The 20,938-nt window shown below is 44.9% G+C and overlaps 1 protein-coding gene across 10 annotated transcripts in view; it reads right to left on the bottom strand.

Moving 5' to 3' along the window:
* MARF1 (meiosis regulator and mRNA stability factor 1) overlaps positions 1–20,938 on the bottom strand; it is a 39,865-nt gene that overhangs the window by 3,853 nt on the left and 15,074 nt on the right. For 9 of the 10 annotated variants that reach the window (XM_083474120.1, XM_083474123.1, XM_083474125.1 and 6 more), the window contains exons 10-26: positions 20,721–20,879; positions 19,311–19,494; positions 18,805–18,983; positions 17,910–17,990; positions 17,504–17,740; positions 16,685–16,804; positions 14,864–15,039; positions 13,351–13,571; positions 12,026–12,168; positions 11,116–11,249; positions 10,049–10,251; positions 9,245–9,472; positions 8,026–8,256; positions 5,935–6,144; positions 4,317–4,377; positions 4,102–4,209; positions 2,430–2,600 (exon numbers count right to left, since the gene is read on the bottom strand). In XM_083474120.1, the coding sequence (XP_083330246.1) occupies positions 2,430–2,600; positions 4,102–4,209; positions 4,317–4,377; positions 5,935–6,144; positions 8,026–8,256; positions 9,245–9,472; positions 10,049–10,251; positions 11,116–11,249; positions 12,026–12,168; positions 13,351–13,571; positions 14,864–15,039; positions 16,685–16,804; positions 17,504–17,740; positions 17,910–17,990; positions 18,805–18,983; positions 19,311–19,494; positions 20,721–20,879 (2,846 nt within the window). Of the gene's footprint in view, positions 1–2,306; positions 2,601–4,101; positions 4,210–4,316; positions 4,378–5,934; positions 6,145–8,025; positions 8,257–9,244; positions 9,473–10,048; positions 10,252–11,115; positions 11,250–12,025; positions 12,169–13,350; positions 13,572–14,863; positions 15,040–16,684; positions 16,805–17,503; positions 17,741–17,909; positions 17,991–18,804; positions 18,984–19,310; positions 19,495–20,720; positions 20,880–20,938 lie in introns of all 10 variants that reach the window. The other variant, XR_014518906.1, reaches the window with a different exon arrangement.

Genomic DNA, 20,938 nt, shown 5'->3' with positions numbered 1-20,938 from the left:
TCATAAGTTGGACTTAAGTTCTCTTCCATCGATTTTCATTTTATCTTAATTAAGAGTCATCTTAACCAAACCTAAAAATCTTGAGAGTTTTTGAGAGTCTCTTCTTCCCTCCCTCCCATCCCCGGTTTTTGTCCCTTCCCAATAAGAATCCAAATTCGAAGTTCTCAGCCTGGGTTCCTCACGTCCGAGGCTTTCAAATCTATTTCCGTTCCTCTCCGCCTGTCCTGTTGGTAGTCCTTTATAGCAGTCGTCAGATCTGGGAAAAGTTCTTTCACCATCAAAGTACGTCCTCTTCCGACAAGAAGATTCAAAGGTAGCTGCTGAAGTATTTCCACAAAGTCTATCTCTTCCAAGTCTAAGTCCAAAAGGAGGCCCCAATCATATTTCTTTATTTTAAATTCCTGTACTCCATTTTGTCTTGAGGCCTCCTCCTTCTTCTTCTGTATCTCTCGCAGACTTGTGGTGGATATGTTCCCAGCGTCTCCTTGCTTGTATTCCACAGATGTCAACTTTTGGTTGTTGCTTCCCAGGGTTACTTCTTCTTTTTCTTGTTGTTTAGTCTCTTCCAGCTCTGTAGATATTGTTTCCCAATCAGCTGTGGATTCTTTCTCATTAAGGTCCTCAATACAAAGAGCAGAGTTGCCTGTTCCCAAGGTCATAGTCTCAAGTTGTTTGTTCATGGCCAAGCTCTGCTCCTGTAAGATTCCCACCAATTGAAACATCCTTTCGATTTCCACTAGTAACTTTCCTTCCACAGCCATTGTATCCATTGTAGTTTCACAGAGTTCCCCCTAGGGGGAATCTGGTTACTTATTTGCCTTTTCACCAACAATCCTTTAACTGATTATTATTACTTTGTTTCCAACAGTTTCAGCTCAATTATAACTCGTCTTAGTCCATAGGAATCTTAAATGGCAATTTCTCACTTTAAACCGCCCGTTTGGCAGCTTTGACAGCTGTCAAACTCCGCAGCTCTAACGCAGGCACAAAGGCAGGACGTTCCCGAGCCCGGGAGGGGGGGTTGTTTAAAACAAAAGGAAGGTTTCCAAAACTCCACTCTCCTGCACAAAATTTCCTTTGGTAAAATCTTGAAAGTTAGTGTCCTTTTTAACTCACCCCGCCAAGGGTAGGCTCTCCAACTTATCTCTTGTGTCGTTGCTTAGATGGTCTGCAAGGGGGGGGTGCGGACTTCCTTTTAGCACACCCCCCGGTCGTCTCCAATTGAAGGTAAAATTTTTATAAAGTCCCAATCCGTCTTACTCACGGGTGATTCTTTCAGTCCAAATTTTCAAGGAAGGAAGTCAGCGCTCTCCGGTCATGGCTCGCGGCTTCGCTCCACCGAGGTAGCGATCGACTCTCAGTGCCACGCCACCCCCGTATCCCCTCCGCAGCCTTTAAAAAGGCTCTTTGCGAATCAGGGGGGGCGCTTAAGGCACCCGCCGAGTCTTCAGTCCGCAGGCTTCCGCGCCTGCGGTTTTTAAGGGTCCCCGCGTCGCCGGCGCGGCAAAGACCCATCCTCAGTGGAGCCGGTTCCCTCCGGAGCTCGGAGGGAATCCGCCATTTCCAGATCGCGTCAACCCGGAAGTCGAAAAACCTTCCTTTTTTTCCTTTATGTGATTAAACAAGAATCCCCCCCACCCACAAGTCAGAAATGTCGTTTTAAGGACTTAAGCTGTGGATTTAAGGCTGTGTGGAGATAAAATTTTGAACCAGAGCATGCTTTAAGAAGAGCATGGAATGTATAAGGGCTTTGGAATGACGCAGTTAAAAATACCGTCGCCATATTGGGAAGTTCTGTTGGAGGACTTAAGTCTGAGAGGAGAAACAGAGAAATAGAGCTGTTTTTATATTGTGGATGAAACTGCTCAGTGGGACTTAAGAATGACAGTTCTGTAATTAATGATGGAAAGAGCGCTGTTATCTATGATGGCGATGATATATGGAAACCATCTCGATTTGAGGACTGGAAGAACGGAAAAATTCACACAGGATTATTATTGGTGTTTATCGGCTTAAGGAGACTATCAGAAGAGATCGTAAAGAAAAAAGAGAAGATATATGAACAAGATGTAATGTGGAAACAGCAAGATAAGTCTGGATAGAATTATGAACTTTGTTTGGACTGATTTGGACATTAACGCAGTAGCAAGAAGATGATCAGAATCCCCCTTCGGATCTTGAAATATGGGTTCCCTCAACAAAATTTAAAATTCGGCTTTGTAATTCGGAATTTATGTGATGTGATTTGATTTGATGTGATTGGCCGGTTAATAAAAATTATTTTTAAAAAACCCAAAAACAATTGCCCTGGAAGGGAAGTCCAACGATTTTGGAGGTCCTGAAACAAAGGCAGAATGGCTCCTATTGGAAACAGCTACTGGTCAGAACGTCCAAGGACAGACCTCCTTTAAGAGCACACTCATTTTTACCTGAAAGGGTTGGTGGATGTTCTTCGAACTGAATGAGATCTGCCGGTACAAGGATGACTGGGTCTGGTCTCAGTTGCGGGGAAGGCAGACAGGAAGGGACAGGCTCACACAACAGATCCACAGGCGACATGTTTGTGAGGCAAAGCAGCTCTTGCTCAGTCGAATTAGAGACTGCAGGAAAAACAGAGAGGAGAAATTGTAACTCACTACCAGGAGTCAGGAGGTCAGCAATAAAAAACAAATCATGTTAGTGAAGTTAACAACTCTATTCCAAGAAACGAAAACCATGCAGGCCTAGTGATCCCAACAACTCTTCCCAGTAGGTGTTGGCCCAATGAGGCAGTTGCAAGGACTGAAGGTCCTTTCCCACAGTTGCTTAAGTCCCCTGCTTGTCAGAGTTTTTTTTCCAAGCAATCAGTTTGCATCCAATCTCTCTTCTGTTCATTTCTCTGCATGTTCTGGGAGACCAGCAGGGAGGGGAACTGGTTGCAGCAGGAGGGAGACTCCCTAGATTCTTCAGCAGCTGGCCTCCTCTCTCTCTGCCTCCTGGCCCCCTTCCTCTCTGGCCTCCAAATCAGGACTGCTCTCTGCCCCAGCCTCTTCCTGCTCACTAAACCCGGTTGCCTCTTCTGTTTCCAACACCTCCTCCTCCCAGTCTGTTCCCTCTTCTCCCCGACCACTCATTGTCGTCTGTCCCCCCCCCCCCAGACCCCTGGCTCTGAGTTTTCTTCCCCTGGGGGTCCCCTTGGGGGTTTCCCAGCTGGTGCCTCCCAGTACTCCTCTGCATCCAGCCAGTTCATCATGGGTTCTGACTTTCCTCTCAGAGTAGTAGTTGACTCTCAGACGTCAACAGAGCCTTGCAGACCCAGTGGCCCAAGCTCAAAAGGAGGCATGCGTTAGGCAAACGGCTTTCTGGATCATAGCCACAGTGACTGCCTTTACTTGTGACTACAGTGCCCAATTTATCCCCAAGCAGATTTAGTGTTGCATTCAACTAAGTCCTACTCAGAGCAGACCCACTGAAATCAATGAAGCTAAACCAGCCATGTTCACTATGTACAGCATGGGTCGGCAAACTAAGGCCCGCAGGCCGGATGAGACCCAATTGCCCTCTGGATCCGGCCCGCGGACAGTCCTGGAATCGCCGCTTGGATCGGTGTGATTGTTCAGGTTGCACCAATTTTTTTTGCAATTTTTTTCCGGCGACATCCCCCCCCCCACACACTGCGGCAACGCCTCCTCCCTCCCTCCCTCTCCCCACCCTGAGGAGGAAGGGAGCTGGGCTTTGATTGATGACAGCCAATCTGAAGCCTCAGTGTGGCCCAGACTCATCACCCGCCCGCCGGCCTCTTCCTCGATGGTCGTGCTGTGAACATCGTGATGGGTGCATCATGGGGCTTCGGCTGGAGCTTGGTGCGTCTGCTGGCCCCGCGCATTGGAAAACTGGCCAGGAAAGGAGAGGTGCCGCCACCACCACCACCGGCTCCCAACCGCAGACAGAGCGGCGGAGGAGGTAGGAAAGAGGGGGGGGGGGAGAGAGAGAAGTCCCCCCCCGCTGTGTGTGTGTGTGTGTGTGTGTGTGTGTGCAGTCCGGCCCGCCACAAGGTCTGAGGGGCGGTGAAACTGGTCCCCTCCTAAAAAAGTCTGCTGACCCCTGATATATAGCAATTACCAGAATCTGATGCTTCTAGTTTTAATTCCAAGGATTCACTTGCTTCTGCTGTCTCTGTAGCTTGTCCATCACCATCGGCAAGAGGAAGGCCAGGCAAGCTAAAACGAGCTATGAGAAGGGAAGACGGTGAGCAATGCTTCCCTTGGGCAAATATGCTCACCAGTAATTCAAGTATTTCTTTTTTTTTAAGTTATCTCTAACCAGGGATTACTTACTTTTCATGTCGTTCTTAAGGACGATAATTCTCTTATGACCATGACCTTTTATCCAGACCACCTAATTAGAAGGCAATAATGACAATGAGGTAAGATGACTGAACTCAGCAAAACTCTCTATTTTGACTGTTTTTCTTCTCTTTCTTTTCTGGTATTCCCTCATGAAGCAAACTACATTCAATATTAGGCAGGATTCCAACAGTTGTTAAATATTCTCTCTGCCACCCCACCCGCCTGGCTTAACAAAATGTCAATTAAGAAAGGATTACTAGTCCTTTGATCATATCATTTATTTGATTTCTTCCCTACCCTCCACTATAATGTCCCAATTGGGGGGGGGGTTAACAGCAATTTAAAACAAACTAGGAGTTACAGCAATAGGGTGGGTTCTAAAAATTATTTTATCCCAAGCTTCAAAGGCCAGGGTAGGGTTAGGGTGCCCCACCCCCACCTGTCTATCATTTGACACCAGGTGACTGGCACCATGAGGGTGAGGGAGGAGAGAGTTCAAAGGGCTTGCGCAAACCAGTGTGCTGTGCTTCCCAAACCATGAGCACTGCATAGAGGGCAGCGCCTGCAAAGTCCCTTTTGGCTAAGTCCTCCCCTTATGAGCCCAGAATGGCCTCGCCGGTCAAATGGGGGAGGCCTGGTGGGCCAAATCTGGCCCACAGGACAGAGGTCCTTCACCTTTGTTCTAAGCCAGTGGTTTTCAACCTGTGTGCCGTGGCACCCTGGGGTACCTTGAATAATAGGGGTGCCACGGGCAACACTGGCCTCTGTCCCTCTTTCCTTCCCTCCCTCCTCTGACGCCCTCTTGCATTTTCTGCCTTCCAAAGGCTTGCACAACTGTTTGTTGCAGCAGCCCTGGCTACAAGCTTCCCAGGTGAATGGTGCCTTTGGCCATGGGGTGCTTCCCAGGCCTCTGTGGGGCAGTGTTAGGAGGCACCTCTCTTTGGGGCATGGGTGGCAGAAGCGGTTGCCTGGAGGACTCCCAAGGACAGGGGAGAGGAGGCTGAGGGAACACCCCACAAGGGTGTTCGAAAAAGGTGAGAGGCTGCCAGATCTGCAGGCAAGGGGTGACATAACTGGGCTCCTGAGCTCCACAGGGGTGCTGCAGAAAGACTGTAGTTGATTGAGGGAGCCGTGGACTCAAAAAGGTTGAAAGCCTCTGTTCTAAGCACATTCAAAAGAATGAACTTAAGACTTTTCTACACGGTTCTGCACAGCAGGAACACTCCCAACTGGAGGTTTCAAAGCATTCTCATCTGAATGCTTAAAATATCTTTTTAAGACCTCTGTGCTGAAGGCAGGAAGGTGGAAGCATTGAGTGCAAGAGGTTGGGGTGGGGCTTGCTTAGCACTTGTTTAAATGGCGAACATTTAGAAATGTAAAATATTTGAACATTCTGAAGCTCTGGAAAATCCCATTTCCCAGTTCTTCCTCCCTTTTGAATTGAGGAGGGCTCACAGCACAAAGCCAGGCAATCCTAGTCTTCAAATCACCTGCCTGACTTTGCAAGAGCTCATCTATATTAAAAAGCACCGATTAAACTGCACATGCGGATCTAAGGATTCAATTAAGTACTACTACTAAAAAGAAAAACACAACTGCTACAAACCAGTGGAATTGCTCCCAGGAGTTCTTCAAGATTATTGTAGCCATATGCTTTGGGTTGCAACACTTCACCTGTGTATTTGCTATAAGCTGTTGAGAACTCATGAAAGAAGATCTGCTGGTAATGGTAGGTATGAAGCAAAGACCTCACTTTCTTGGCAAAAACATACAGGCTTGTGAGCTTGACATATTCTGCCTCACCATCAACAAAAACCTGTGGGAGGGAAAACCACGCATATGAAGTCTTCCGACCTTTGGGCATTGCAGAGTATTTAATAAAAGAACATCCCTGAACACATTTTTTGCCCCGCTCTTCATTTTAACTGCAATTCGGTTTGGAGTTGCACTTAAAAACAAATCCAACACACATGATACAGTTACTTAAACATTAGGTTGATCTGTATATGCAAGAAGCCATAATTAAAAGCTTCATGTGAGTCACCGGCTGCAATCCTTCCTTGAGAACGCCCGAGTGCCTCATTTCAGTTACATTAAGGCTGGAATATAAAGCGACCAGGACTCTAAGGTTATCATCAGAGGCTGTACGCAAATCCAGTTGCTGTCACTTCCGCTCAAGGTACAGTAAATGATCAGCAGCTTTGAGTCCAGGTGACCCTGCCCCTTGTACTGGAGGGAACAATCTTAAGTTTCTTCCAGTTGTTGGAAGCCACATACTGAAGGGCAATATAACAAGGCATGCTATTCAGGGTACGGCGTAATGGATTGTGGCTAGGAAACTGAGGGAACAAGTTTCTGCACTTAGAACTAAGCAGCAGCAGCAGCAGCAGCAGCAAAGATTCCTAATCCACTGGGACCCTTCCTTCTCTTCCTTTGATCTGTTTTCTATGTCCACAAACTGAATCCTTGTCTGCACATACAACAGCTGTCTGTTTTTCTCAGCTGACTCTTCTGCTGTCCAATTTTATTTCTCCTTGTTTTCAATGCTGCCTGTTAACTTGAGCTCTCACACCTGCTCCCGAAAGGCTAATCTAAGCCCAGCGGGCAGAGGTTCAATCCCTGACATCTCCAGATGTAAGCAGGGAACCAGAATGGTCCACCGCCTGAAACTTTGAAGACCTGTTGCCAGCCAAGACTATACTGAACTAAATGGGTGAAAGGCCGTAGCTCAGCTGTAAGGCACTGCCTTCTATGCAGAAGGTGCCAGGTTCAATCCCTGGAATCTCCAGGTAGGGTAGAGAGATGCAACTGCCTGGAAATCTGGAGAGCTGCTGCCAGTCTGTGTTGGTAACTCTGGGCTAGATGGACCAATAGCTTGACTCATAAGGCAGCTTCCTGCGGTGAATAGCCTGCTCTGGTTTAAAGCAGCTTCTTGCATTCCGAAATTCATTTAATAGGCCATTAATGTATGTCTGCACCACCACAAAGCCTCAAAGTACCTTCAACAACTCCTCCACATTTGCTGTTACTCCTTCTCCACTAACATTACTCTCCTCCATTTATCTCTTTGACTGTGACCTTGGGTTTCCTGGCCTCTAGTCAGCAATTGCTCAATTTCCTTGCTTTCCTTTATAGTAGCTTATTTTAGGCCCTGAATCACTAATTAATAACCAACTACAGTTCCCAGGATTCCTTGGAGGAAGCCATGGCTGTTATAGTAGTATCATAGTGCTTTAAGCTTACAGTGCAGATGTGACCCAAGACCAGTGGTGTAGCATTGGCCCCAGGCACAAATTTCTGAGGGAGTGCAACCACGCCCCCCCCACAGGTGCCGACTTGGGTAAAGTTGGCAAAGGCAGCGGAGCAGCCCAGGCCCATGGTGAGTGGTCACGGATGGAGAGAGGTGGTCAAGGGGCAACCCCAGCAGAAACCCAACGCTCCTCTCCATGGATGTTGGAAGGATTTGCCTTCCAAGGGCCATGTCAGCTGGTAGGGCTCCCCACACAGCATGGCCCGGCTTCACTTTGGTGGCAGGAGTGCTCCTGTGGCATTTGTGGTTTGCCCACCCCGGGCACTGGCAACCCATGCTATGCTTCAGTATTAATGAAGACTGATTCATGAAGAAAGGAAAACAGAGCCCAGCATAGCAAACAAGTGCTACGCTGGGCATTAGGAGCCAAGCCATCTTCTCCCTTACCTCCGTGAGATAAGGCACGCTCATCAGGAGTTCAGTAAACGTCATGAAGCCATATTCACATGGATTCAGGAGAGCGCCCTGGGTAGTTTCATAATGCCTTTTAAGCTCTTCAACAGAAACAAAGTTGGTTTCATCCAAGGTCATCAGAAGCACCAGAAGCTGGGTGGCCAAGGTCCGGAGAGACTTTTTATTTATAAGCTGGAGCTGTTTACCAGATTCTACATCAACGACCTGGAGGAGTTTGAATAAAAATGGTGGTGGGTGGGCAAATCCAGTTACACCAATGCGCAAGGCAAAAGCTGCTAACACACTGCAGCTTTAAGAAGGGATCTTGCTGTTTAGCAGTCAGATTTAAGAAGCATTCTGCACACTGTTTTATTTACATCGCCTATATATAACCCAATTAACAATGTCCCCTGGGTGGCTAACAATAAAAATAAAAAAAACCCCATAAAAGGCAGACAAGAGCATTAAATTGAAACAGCAAAACCACAGTAGAAAGAAAAACTAAACGAAAAACAACCAGAGTGAATCACACATTAACCAAGCAGAACTAAAAGATGTGAAGATCTTAGAATGATCTTAAAATGAGAAATCTTCACCTGGCACAGAAAAGACCATAACTTTGTTCCCAGCAAGCCAGGGTAGGAGGAAATATTCCATAATCAGGGTGCCACTGCTGCAAAGGCCCTTTCTCTGGACACTTCCAGCTGCTTCCAACATAACCCCCAGCCCTCCATGGAAGAACGTGTAGCTACAAATCATATCACAAAGTAGCTTTGTCTGTAAAATCTGCTGCAACCAATGGCTGTTTTAACGGATTAACCAAAATCCAAGAATCTCAGAGAAACTCAAGAATCTCATAGCTTTTGACAAAGCATCAGCTTCCTGTCACTTAATTTTCCATTCTGCTGTGTGCCCCTGAGGCTGTGATCATTTCCGGCAGGGACAGGGGGAATCTATTAGTAACTTATTCTAATTGAGATTCTTGGGTTTCTCTAGTGATCCAATTATACTGAAAACAAACACGAGTTCTTTAAAAAACACACCACCCATATTGTTTACGCTGCACTTTACGCAGAGAGAAGGACCAGTCATTTAAGATCTTGGTATTATTTTTCATCATGTATCTGAGCAATACAGCTCTCTCCCTCTCTACGCCCCTCCCTCAGTCCCCACCAAATCTACATTTGTCATGCCAAGTCGTGCTAAAATATACCTTGATAGCATGGCAAAGTTTCTGCATCAGAGCTGGAACAGAGCCAACATCGTAGTCCTGGAGACGCAACGGGTAGCCAAATGTTTTAGCGTATTCGGTGAGCACATCTGCCATCATAAGGCATTTGTCTCTCTGAGATCGGAGCAATTTAACAAACTGGGCAGCTAAAGCTTTGACCTTTTCCGCATCTGTTAGTGCAAGGATTTTCTCTTCACCACATTCCAGCACCTGAGGGTAGAAGTCAGCTTGGTTAATGGAATTATTTAGGTGGGGGCTGGGGAAGGCAGTACTTACAATGCACAAATGGAGTACAGTGGAACCTTGGGTTATAGCAGGGATCCGTTCTGGAGGTCCCGCCCCAATGACGGACATCGAAGCGCCGCTTCTGCCCATGCACGAGCGGCGAACCCGGAAGTAACCCGTTCTGGTACTTCCGGGTTTGCCGCGAATGTTCGCCGAAGCGGAAGCAAGCGGAGGCGGACACAGAACAAGGTTTGACTGTATTGGAATTTGAAGGATCTCCCCTCCCACTTGCAGTTCTTTCCAGGTGGTGTTGAAATACCACGATTTTATAAGTTTTTCCCGCCAATTGTTAACACGAACAGTTAAATGGCTTTTTAAAAAGAAGTGGTTTACTTCCAACGTTTGCCCATGTAAGTGCAATAGCACCCAGTAACCACTCTAAAAACAAGGCTCAGTTCTATAGGCAACAAGATTTTCCCCCAAACGCTGAGCACAACTCAATAAGGCTAGAAAGGTTATTTAGTGTGGATGCACGAGGACCCCAGAGTATCTTGATTCTACCTGCAGGACATCTGGTATGGCTTCGAAGAGTTCAAGTAGTTTGGTAAATCCATAATAGGCAAGTCTGCATTGGCGCCCAAAGTGGTGGTGATAGAATGGGATAAATTTATTGAAAGGCATGCGAAAATAGGGTTGGTGGCGCAACAAGTCCACTGCTTCCTTGGAGAACTGCTTTGTCCTTTCCACTTCTTCCTTGGTACGTTCTGAAAACGAGAGAAGAGATGCAAAACTAAGGAAAGTAAAAGCAACAAGACTAATACTTTAGCACTCTCCCAGCAACAAGGCTTCTATTCCAGCTCAACTGCTAGTTTAAAGGAGTGCTCTCCAGAACACAGCAGCTACTAGCCACAGTTAGCTCTGCTTCACCTCCACGGTCAGAAGCGTTATGTCTCTGAAAACCAGTGGCTTGGAATCACAGGTGGGCAGAGTGCTGCTTGGCCACTATGAGAAAAAGAACCTGGACAAGATGGGCCATTGATCCAGCAGACTCACCTTACCTTGCATTGCTTCTCAAGACACATTCTGAATTTTTAAGAACTGATTATCGTCATTTTTCAAAACTGACTTCTAACACTTTGTTTTCAAATTGCTACAACCTGTCCTGGGACTTAATGGTGAAGGGAGGTATGAAACAGAATGACAGCAATATATAACTTTTATTTTGCATCAGCTCATAAGCATCTTTACTCTTAAGGCTCAAGGCACCCGTGGGAATAGAATCCTTGGGCCAGGGAGTCTCTTATGTTCTTTAGGTGTCATGCAAAAATGCTCTTCATTCTCTGCAGCTTTTTAGAGAGTTTGGATATCAATCTTTTGTTTAAATTGCATTCTGTTCTGTTTGTGTTTACATGTAAACTACCCTGTGATCTTTTCTTTAAATAAAAGGATATACGAATTGCCCAATCAAAACACAGCTCCAAGTCTCTACCTGCTGCTCACCATAAACTTCAATTCATTCACAAAAAAGCCAAAAGTATACTTGTCACCAGGGCACTAACTATAGTCTGACCTGTGTGTTAAAAAAAAAGAAAAAGGAAGAGGGTTAAGTTCCTAAAACGAGGATGTACCTCTTTTGGGGATACAAATTACCATCTCATTATCTTGCATAGACAAACAGATTGTTGTGTCTGGAATTTCTGATATGAGATCCACCAACTCGCACACTCCATATTCCGTCACGTCCCAGTCTTTTGAGAAGCACCTAGATAATGGGATGGAAAGAAGTGAATTCACATTCAAGGTATTTAGGGTAAACGAGAACAGATAAAGGCACAATCCAGCACCTTTTCCATTGCTACCATCTCTACATGAAGATATGAATAATACGAGAGGCAACAGGAAGTGTTCAACTCAGAATTAGACCCACTGAAGTTAATGAAGATGAGTAAGTTCATCAATGGCAATGGGTCTACTTTGAGTAAAACTTAGGAGCAGGCCCTGGCATTGCCGGGGTTTAAAAATCAGTATCATTAAGTGTTTCTCTAGACATTTCAGACTTTCGACCAGAAAGTTCTCAAGATTTCTCCTTCTCTATTGCAAGTTTCTAACAGAACTTTTGGAAAACTTTAGTGCGAGGGAAAATCCTGCCCCATTCCTAGGTATTCTTTAAACATACCAGAGGACCCAGGAAGGGAAGAGTAGGTCGTGGTTAACAAGCCAAAGTTTGTGTCCCCCATGAATCCACACAGCAAACCACCAAGTGCATCATCCTGCCTGCCTTTAGGATTGGCCAACTTCATAAGATTTAACATCAGCCATTTTTTACCCCCCCACCCACATCCTTCCTTCTCAACTTGGCTTTTGTTTCTGCTCCTCAGATTCTGACTTTGGAAAGGAGAAAGCTGCTCCTTCCCCTTCGAAGGGGAAATGTTACTTCCCTGAAGCTCAAAGTCTTTAATTTTTTTCATTTAAAAAAAAGCTTTGAAGTGTCAATGTGTAAACACAGGCGATGCACAGGCCACAGTTCTCTTTACGTACCAATGATAAGCTTGAAAGAACTCCCTCACAACCACTTGCTTGCTGGCCTGGGACTTGAGAAGCTTAAACAGGTCTTGAGTAAATCGCTTCACTTGGGCCCTATGCGTTAAGGTTAACAAACGCTTGGTGCCTATCCCGAGAATCTGGAAGGAAAAAGACACCACATTTTAGATGAAGTATGTGACTCCCACAGTCAAAACACTGCTGCATTTGAGCTTATTTGCAGCCGCATGCCATGAGAATAAGTATCTGCACACCAAGCTTAGCCCCGATTGCTTCTTCACACCAGTAATGACATTTCCCTGGATCTCCACATTGTCCAGTAAAGCAACTCTTGCAGTCAAACTTGGCACTGTATTTTTACATTGTAGGAACCCCTCTGGGACAGGTAAGAAGTCAATATTAACAAATAGTGGCAGGTATTGGCAAAAGGCTTACTTATTTTAAAACAAGGGGGTCCAACACATGGCTCAAGGGCTGAATCCCTGTTACTTCTTCACCTCCTCTTCAATGTCCCACCACCACTCCCCAGGCTCTGAGCCTTCTTCCCTTGAGGGTTCCCCAGCAGGTTCCTCTGACCATTTCTCTCTGCCCAACCAGTTCATGACACATGACAGATGTGTTCTGGGTTACAGGCTGACCATAGGCCATTCTGGCCAAGGATGATGGGAGCTGGGAGCGCAACAATGTGTGGAGGGTACCAGACAGGGTTGGTGCTCTGTTAACTGCAACAGCCATTAAGCAGCTTGAGAAGACAACTGCCAAGGTGAGGCGATGGCAAAGCTTTCCAGGTGTTGGGCAATAGCCAACATAGGATACCTATTGGAACAGAGCTGCCAATCTCATCTTCTGGCATGCAACCTGGACAGATGCAAATGCCTTTGATGTCCTGGGTCACAGCAGTAAAGCTACATACCAAAAGATTACGGGTAAGAGAATCCCTTCCAAGCAATTGGCAATGTAAAAGTAGGACCTTGCTTGTCCTGTGTAAATTAAATTTCAACACCAGCTTCTTAAAGAGGGGATCTACAACAACCCTGAAGACTGTGGAAGGCACCAGATAACTTTTCTTCACTGCTGTTATCCTGACACACCACGCTTAAAGTCAAAATGAGGACTTTTTTACTGCAGTTAATAATAATAATAATAATAATAATAATAATAATAATAATAATAATAGTAGTAATTTATTATTTATACCCCGCCCATCTGGCCGGGCCTCCCCAGCCACTCTGGGCGGCTTCCAACTGAATATTAAAAAGCTAGCCTTTTATGTGAACTGACACTCATCACGCATGGAAACACGCACTTGAGACTGAACTCACCTGCAACACATGAGGCACCGCTTCCAGCAACTCCATTAACTTGGAACACCCATAGTCAGACACACGACATTGCTTTGCAAAATGGTGATGGTATGTTGGGATGAATTTACTGACAGGCATGATACACGATGGCTGGTTTTTAAGGAGATCAATCACTTCTCTGCTGAACTGAATAAGTTGTGGGTTACCCACAGGGCTTGTAGAACGGAGAATCCAAGGCTCTAAAAGGGGGGGGGGGACAAGAAGAACTCTCTGGCTTAGGAGGTAAGGGACATAAATGGAATACGTATGATGAAAACTACAGGCAAAACTAGGAGTAAATCAGAACAGGAACACCATGGATTTGGGGGAAGTATCACATCTCTACAGACTAAAATCTAATTACAAAGTGACAAAAAGAAAAAGGCCACTATCTGAAGACAAGCTCGTGTCACAACAAAGCAAAAATATGAACTGTGGCTGGAATTCTAGAGCGACAAACTTGGTATGTCCAAAAGGGATTTCAGGCATTGAGTGGGAATTTTCCTTCCCTCACAGAACTGGGGTCTGGATTCCAGAACACACAGCTACTATTTTGTTCCCTGTTTTTTGCTGCAAGCTGAATGGTCATTTGAAAAGCAAAGCTTGCTCAAGGAACGGAATGGAAGTCATAGTCTGAACCCTGGAATCAAAACCACTCATCTGAACTCACAGCAATCTGTCCAACAGAACACCCAGAGGCAGCAAGTCATCTTTAAAAAAGCACCCCTCACTCCCCCAACCTCTTTCATGAATACTCCCACCTCCCCTTGGTACTCTCTCCATACATGCCTCCCACACCCCATCCAGCAAATACAGTTCTCATCCTCTCTTCCTGCCATGATCATACCTGTCCTCTTTTTGCTCCCCTCAAGGCTCCATCTACACCACTTGGTGTCCCCCTCCAAATCACTCCATATTTCCTTCTTTTCTTCTCTACTCCATGCACATACATGCATAGCTCAGTCAACAATGATCCTCCTCTCCCCAGTCCAGCCAATTCAAAGCCCTGCAGTTGTCCCATCATGGAAGTGGGCATGTTTAGCAAAGACTTATTAAGGCACTGTTAGCAACTGGAGGGGCACAGGGAGAGCATTTTCATCCTCGTTTCTTGTAATCTGGTGCAGCAGATAGCCTGGGAGGCACTGTGGCAGCCCTCTGGCAACATACTGGTGCACGCAGGCACTGTGCTGGTTATCCCGCGTCTAAACCAGTATGTTGCCAGAGGGCTGCCACAGTGCCTTCTAGGTTATATGCTATGTCAGGAATAGGGAACCTGTGACCCTCCAAAAGCTGCTGGACTCCCAACTCCCATCAGCCCCAACCAGCATGGTCATTAGCTAGCGATGACAGGAGTTGTAACCCACCAAGATCTGGAGGACCACAAGTTCCCAAGCAAATCAGTCACACAAACAGAATTATTTGCACGCTACTGATGTTAGAAGCAAGAAACTAACACAAAAAAAACTGATGCATAAAAGAGTGAAATATGCACCTGCAGTAGGAGGTGGTGGCTTGTTATGAATCCACTTGACAACTTTGATGCCGTTTTGTGCAGTGGCAATATTCACACCAGGGACGCAAGTGATGAGATGCTCCAGAGGAACACCTCCCTGGCCTTCCTGCACCATTTGCAGATTGCTGAATTCTGAAGCGTAGCAGTCAGGAAAGCTGCAAAAGAGACCGACATAATATAAAAAGCGTTGGACCAGACTGCTCGCTTGTAACAAAACCTTTGGTCAATCTTGTAGCAAAACAGGTGCAAACAAGCATTAGCAAGTCTCTGTTTACACTGCAAGTAAGAAAAGCAGGTTGATATTAAAGGTGACTTGCTGTCATGACCTTAATTTGACGCAACCTACAGCTGACTACCCGACAGCAATCTAGGAACTTGGAACTGGAGACATGGGTCTGAAAAAACTGTTACAGGGTTGCCATAGGTCAGCAGATGATGCTATACATTTTATGACCTAAGGATCACAAAGAGAGTTGCTACACACTTAGGAAAGTCAAGAGAGTGGTCTATCTAGGTTGGTATCTTCTCCACTGACTGGCAGGAGCTCTCCAGGGTTCCAGACAGGGGACATTGCTATCATTCCTTGGAGACGCCAGGGATTGAACTTGGGACTTCTTGCATGATTCATTACTTGAAAAACCCAGCTTGTGTGATTTTGCAGCATTCACAGGATACAGGTCCATGAAATTAATGAATCATTTCACTTCTTGTCACCAAATGAAGTCCTCTGACACTAAACCAACTGAGCTTTAGATAAGTAACATTTAATGCCTCTGTCTGTATGCTTGATCTCCCGTAAGAGTCTTGATCTCAAGACCACAAGCACACATCCTTGTGTGTTAGAATTCAACAACACATACTCTGCTCAGCTAGAGTGAATTACAACAGCAATTCCTACAAAGGGCATCGAGGCTCCGTGGCACATAGGATACATCTAGAAATCGAAACATGTATTCTCAAACACTCCTTAAAACAACTGAAGGGAGCAGTGTGGATGGCAAGAGATGGAGGAAAGAAAGGGCACAAGCATGGAATAAAGGACACAACCAGAAACCTAGCCAAGAGGAAAGTATCTGCAGATCAGAGATAAGAAAGAAAATGTAAAGATAGGCAGCAATTCAAATTAGTTATCTGCAGTTTCTTACATGCTGAAGACAAATATTAATATTCAGATTGCTCTAAACTAGGCAGTATGCGCTCTGCGGTTATGTATTTGTATTGTGCAAGAGCAGAATTCAGAACATGTCTTTGGAAGATAGCATCTCTGCTGAATACAATTGTCCAAATACAGCCAACATTTAATACAGACTCAGAGCCCCTTCAGCAACCAGGGTAACCCTCAATGTGAGGAGTCAGAGAAAACCAATGAAGGGGAGGAGGGGTTAAGCAGTGAGAATGATTCCAAGTAGCCTAAAGAGAGGATGGCTTTTTTGCACAGCATTTCACCTCTCACCTGTGACCAGCACTATTGGGGGTCACAAAGCAGACGGACATGACTTTTGGCATGTTTTAATATTTAATAATTTAATCTTGAATTTGGATTTTTTTTAAAAAAAATGTATATATATTATTATGCTTAAGAGAACTCAGAATCTTAACTACAGAGACACTCAAGTGGAATAGGGCCTGGAGGAGGTGCTTTCTCTTAGTGATGAACCATTTCTAACTAGCCTAGTGGAGGGAGTTGGTGGAGCAATCTATCCAAGGATCCCCTTCACTACAGGGGGGGGGGAAGGGGGGGGAGATTTAACCCGGTTCATTACTGAACATTCAAACAACGGCTAAGGAACTTTATTTTACCTCAGTAATGGCACTGTCCCCTCGTGGGTCTGCAACAAGCTATGAACTTGCGGTGCAAAGGTCTTAAGAGACAAAATCACAAAGGGAACTTTGTAGGAATCAGGATCAAAGTCATGTTCACTAGAGAAATAAGAAAACATTGAACAGTTTTATACTGGGGTAAGGCAATAAAGGAATATATACAGCCCAGAGTTTTGGCAAGCTGCCACTCTTAATTTGCTACTGTGGAAGATTTGTCTTATGGACTTTTGCAGCCAACAGCTACTAGTCTAAACTGGAGTCATCATTATGGTATAACCAAAGCAGATTAGTGGTTCTTCCACATGGGCATGGATTTGCCATCTTTCAAAGATCTTATACAGTTCAGGAAGCTGATGTAACTCCACAGATAATGATGCTTCTCAGCTATTAAAGGAGAGTAATATATGCCCGACAGTTCTGTAGAGATATTCCCTTAAAAACCTAACAACCCCAAACACTTGCAAAGTTTTATTAAACCACAATGCTTAGGTATGGAACTTCCTCCTTATAATGCCAGGGACTGCTGGATCTCTGTTTTAAGACATCAGATTAAGATGTGGTCATTTCCCCAAACTTACGGTTTGGGCTGAAAAGATTGCTTCAGTTTCTTGAGATTCTAATCTATTTTATATTGCTGTTGTTGCATTTCTCATACTGATTTGTGTATCTCAACATATTATTATGTATTACCCCAGGAACCACTAGAGGGCAGAATATAAAGTATAAAAAAATGCTCCAATTTCAATTCCAGAGTTCACTTACAGAGAAAAATGGAAGGATCTGAAAAACACCTCTTACCTGAAATCTTTATTAATGCAGTGCTGCTTGCAAATGGGCTCATGATATTCCAGTTCTTCAAATATGATAGGACTACAGTTAGCTGAAGAGCCATCATGAGACTGTGAAGACCCCAAAGGGCTCTGTCTAGCTTGACTACTGGGTAAAAGACATACAAGTCTTCCATTGCCTTGATCGCGGATGGCTACAACGTCTGTTATTTTATACAAGTCTGATACATTTAACTTGTGTCCAAACCTAAAAAAACCAGAATATTTGAAAACTTTAATGAAGTGGAAGTGGGGGAGGAGAGGTCATGCCCTACTCCTGGTATAGAGAACTCGTTCTAAAACTACTATCATAAAAGTAGTGAGTTATGAATATACCAGATTTCTTAAGTAATTTGGCATGCTGTTTTCAGACCTACTTTTTCTCGTAGATCTCTGTGAACTTGAGAAGAGGCAGACAACAAGCTGGAGCATCTTGAAGAATGGACATTGCTTCTGAACTGCCAATGGAAGTGATTTGGTGTTAGGAAAGGCATGGTAAATCATTTCCCCCCGAACTATTTTCTTCATTTACACTAGAGCCTCCAGAATATTTTTTTAAAGGAACAGTGCTGACATAGCCCAGGCAGGCGTTTAACTCTTCACCAGTGCCAATACACCAACTGAGAGAGGTAGTCTTGCTCAAAATTCTTAAGGGTTTAACGTACCCTGACCTCCAGTAATGAATACTCTTTTGGTATATAACTTAAAGGAAGAGGTGAGGAACTCTCCAGATATTGTTGGACTTCAACAATTGGCATCCTTGACTTTAAGGTGACCTCAAGAAGTGAGCCAGTCATTCCTACACCTTAAGGGTTGATCACCTAAAACAGGCACCCCCAAACTTGGCCCTCCATATGTTTTGAGACTACAATTCCTATCATCCCTGACCACTGGTCCTGTTAGCTAGGGATGATGGGAGTTGTAGTCCCAAAACATCTGGAGGCCGAGTTTGGGGATGCCTGACCTAAAATAACAGAACCAAGTTCTCAAAGTAGCTGTTCCTGTGCTTATGTCTAGCCTAGAATTCTTGGCTGTAGTTTGAATCCATTATTTCCCCATTCTGCCCTAACCTACAAAGAAAGGATAGATCCTTCCATTCATTTAAGGTAACTCTGAAGACAGGTGAACTCCCTTAGCATTCTTCATGCTAACACGGTCTACCATCTCTATGTTTCAAATGTGGTACTCTAATCTAACTATTTGATGCATAGCTAATCCTCAGCCTTCAAAAGTCTCCATGTAAGAAGATGTTCTAGCTTATTTTAAAATTACCTAACCAGTGCCAGGGATTTATTGGTAGCTCCTGTAGCAAGCGAAACCTGGATCCTCTTGCTGCCAATTTTGTATCTATGAAGGTAGTTGACAGCACGTATTGCTTCTTGTAAATTCTCCATTTGCACTATAGCCTTCAGCTGATAATCAGTATGAGGACTGAGTTCCACAGTCTTTACCTGAAATAAGAGATCAAATCAGCGCACAAATACCAGGATTGACATATGATACTTGTGTATGTACAGAATCATCGACACAATCAGTTCTAACTACCCTCTCCAACACTGCAGAGCTCTGGTTCTCTGCAGACAATAAAGCCGGTTGAATAATGGCGAGAGCACAGGTGGCACAATGGTCGTAGTTCATCCATTTCTGTGTTTATGCCAATTTGTTTTAACATGCGACCCGCTCTGAAATGATCTGCAATGAGGAACAAGAGTTTCTGCTCTTGAGCTGCATCCACAAAACCCGAAACAGGGCAAACGAAAGTAAACTCTGATGTTTACCTTGCCATGCTTAGAGAAGATTTCTTGCAAAGTTTGCTGCAGCTCCTTTCTGGACAGTCTGTAGTCTATATTGCTAATCTGGATGTCTGCTCCGTTTGCAAAAGGATCTGGGTAGTCCACGCTACCAGTGTGATTGATGAAGGCGAGTGGAGAAGATCTGTTTGAGAGGTTTGGGGACACACTCCTAATGAAGTAGGGAGGAAAGCAAGGGAGTTCTAGAATTATTCATTCCACTGTACATAACACACACAAGGAGAGAGAAATCACTTTAGGCATTTAAAGAGTATGGTAATTTTTCTTTAAGAGAAAATATGAAATATCTCGAATATCGAATCCAGTTAGTTAGACGAGAATCAGATTTTTGGTCTTCCTGGCTCAGGGATAGCCAATGTGGCTCCCTCCAGATGATGTTGGGAGTGTAGCTCCCACTATCCCTGACAGTTGACCATCTTGGCTGTGGTTGACGAGAATCATAATGCAACAGTATTTAGAGGGCACCATGCTGGCTATCCCATCTCTAGGTCTTTACACCAGGGTTTTGGATGGGGGTCTCAGGGATTGAACCTGAACTTAAGACTATTGACATGCAAAGCATGTACTTTTCCAGTGAGCAGCAAAAAATCCCAAACAGGTCTATTTTGCAACAAATGGACTGGAGTTACACACATCTGTTCAACGAATAAATGAAGTCAAGAAGTGTCACATTCACATAATACAGAAACACAGAGCAACCTTTAAATTCTTGTGTAAAGATCCTTTTTTTCACTTTTAAAAACAAAAGGTCTAGTGTCTCCAAACATCACCAGTCACATGTTACAAAAATGGGTATCCCAGGTTAGTCACTGCGACCTTTCAATTCCTCACACCAGGCATAGGCAAACTCGGCCCTCCAGATGTTTTGGGACTACAATTCCCATCATCCCTGACCACTGGTTCTGTTAGCCAGGGATCATGGGAGTTGTAGTCCCAAAACATCTGGAGGGCCAAGTTTGCCTATGTCTGCCTCACACACCAAGGATTGCTCTCTTCTGCTTTCACGTGCAGACAGATAATGGATCAACCACAAGCCAAAACTCAAGAGGATGGCAAGGGGATGAAAGCAGAGGAGAGAGCTTAAGGGCCATAGCTTAGTAATAGAGCAATTTCCATACACAAGGCAGGTGGCACCAAGAATATCCCTTGTCTGAAACCCTAGAGTGGCTTCCTGCTGGAGAAACAAGATTAAAACCCATCTAAGTTTCCCAAGCATCTTGGGCTGGCTCTTATGACAATCTTCCCTGCAGACCTCAGTGTCAGGGGTGGATTCATCCCTGCACAAGCATTCCAAAGGAGAATTCAGAGAAATCCCCAAAAATGGAGCCCAGGGGTCTTCTGCTTTTGTCAGAGCTTTAGACTGCAAGAGGTGCTTACCTGGAGGACCAGCGACTTTGAGATATCAGCACAGGACTGAGCTGCCTTGACGCTGTGAGCATACTGAAAGCAGATGGGTAGCTAACTTGGAATACATCATCCTTCTCTTTTCTCTCTATCGGGGAGTTGCTGATGCTTCTGGCTGCCAGAGAATCTTTCCTGCATGAAGAAGAATGGCCTCATTAGCTTGCAATTTCGATTCTTGCTTTTTACAAATT

Source organism: Podarcis liolepis (genome assembly GCF_965112155.1).
Source record: "Podarcis liolepis genome assembly, chromosome: 14".
Taxonomy (NCBI): domain Eukaryota; kingdom Metazoa; phylum Chordata; class Lepidosauria; order Squamata; family Lacertidae; genus Podarcis; species Podarcis liolepis.
This window is presented reverse-complemented; position numbering and strand designations above follow the sequence as displayed.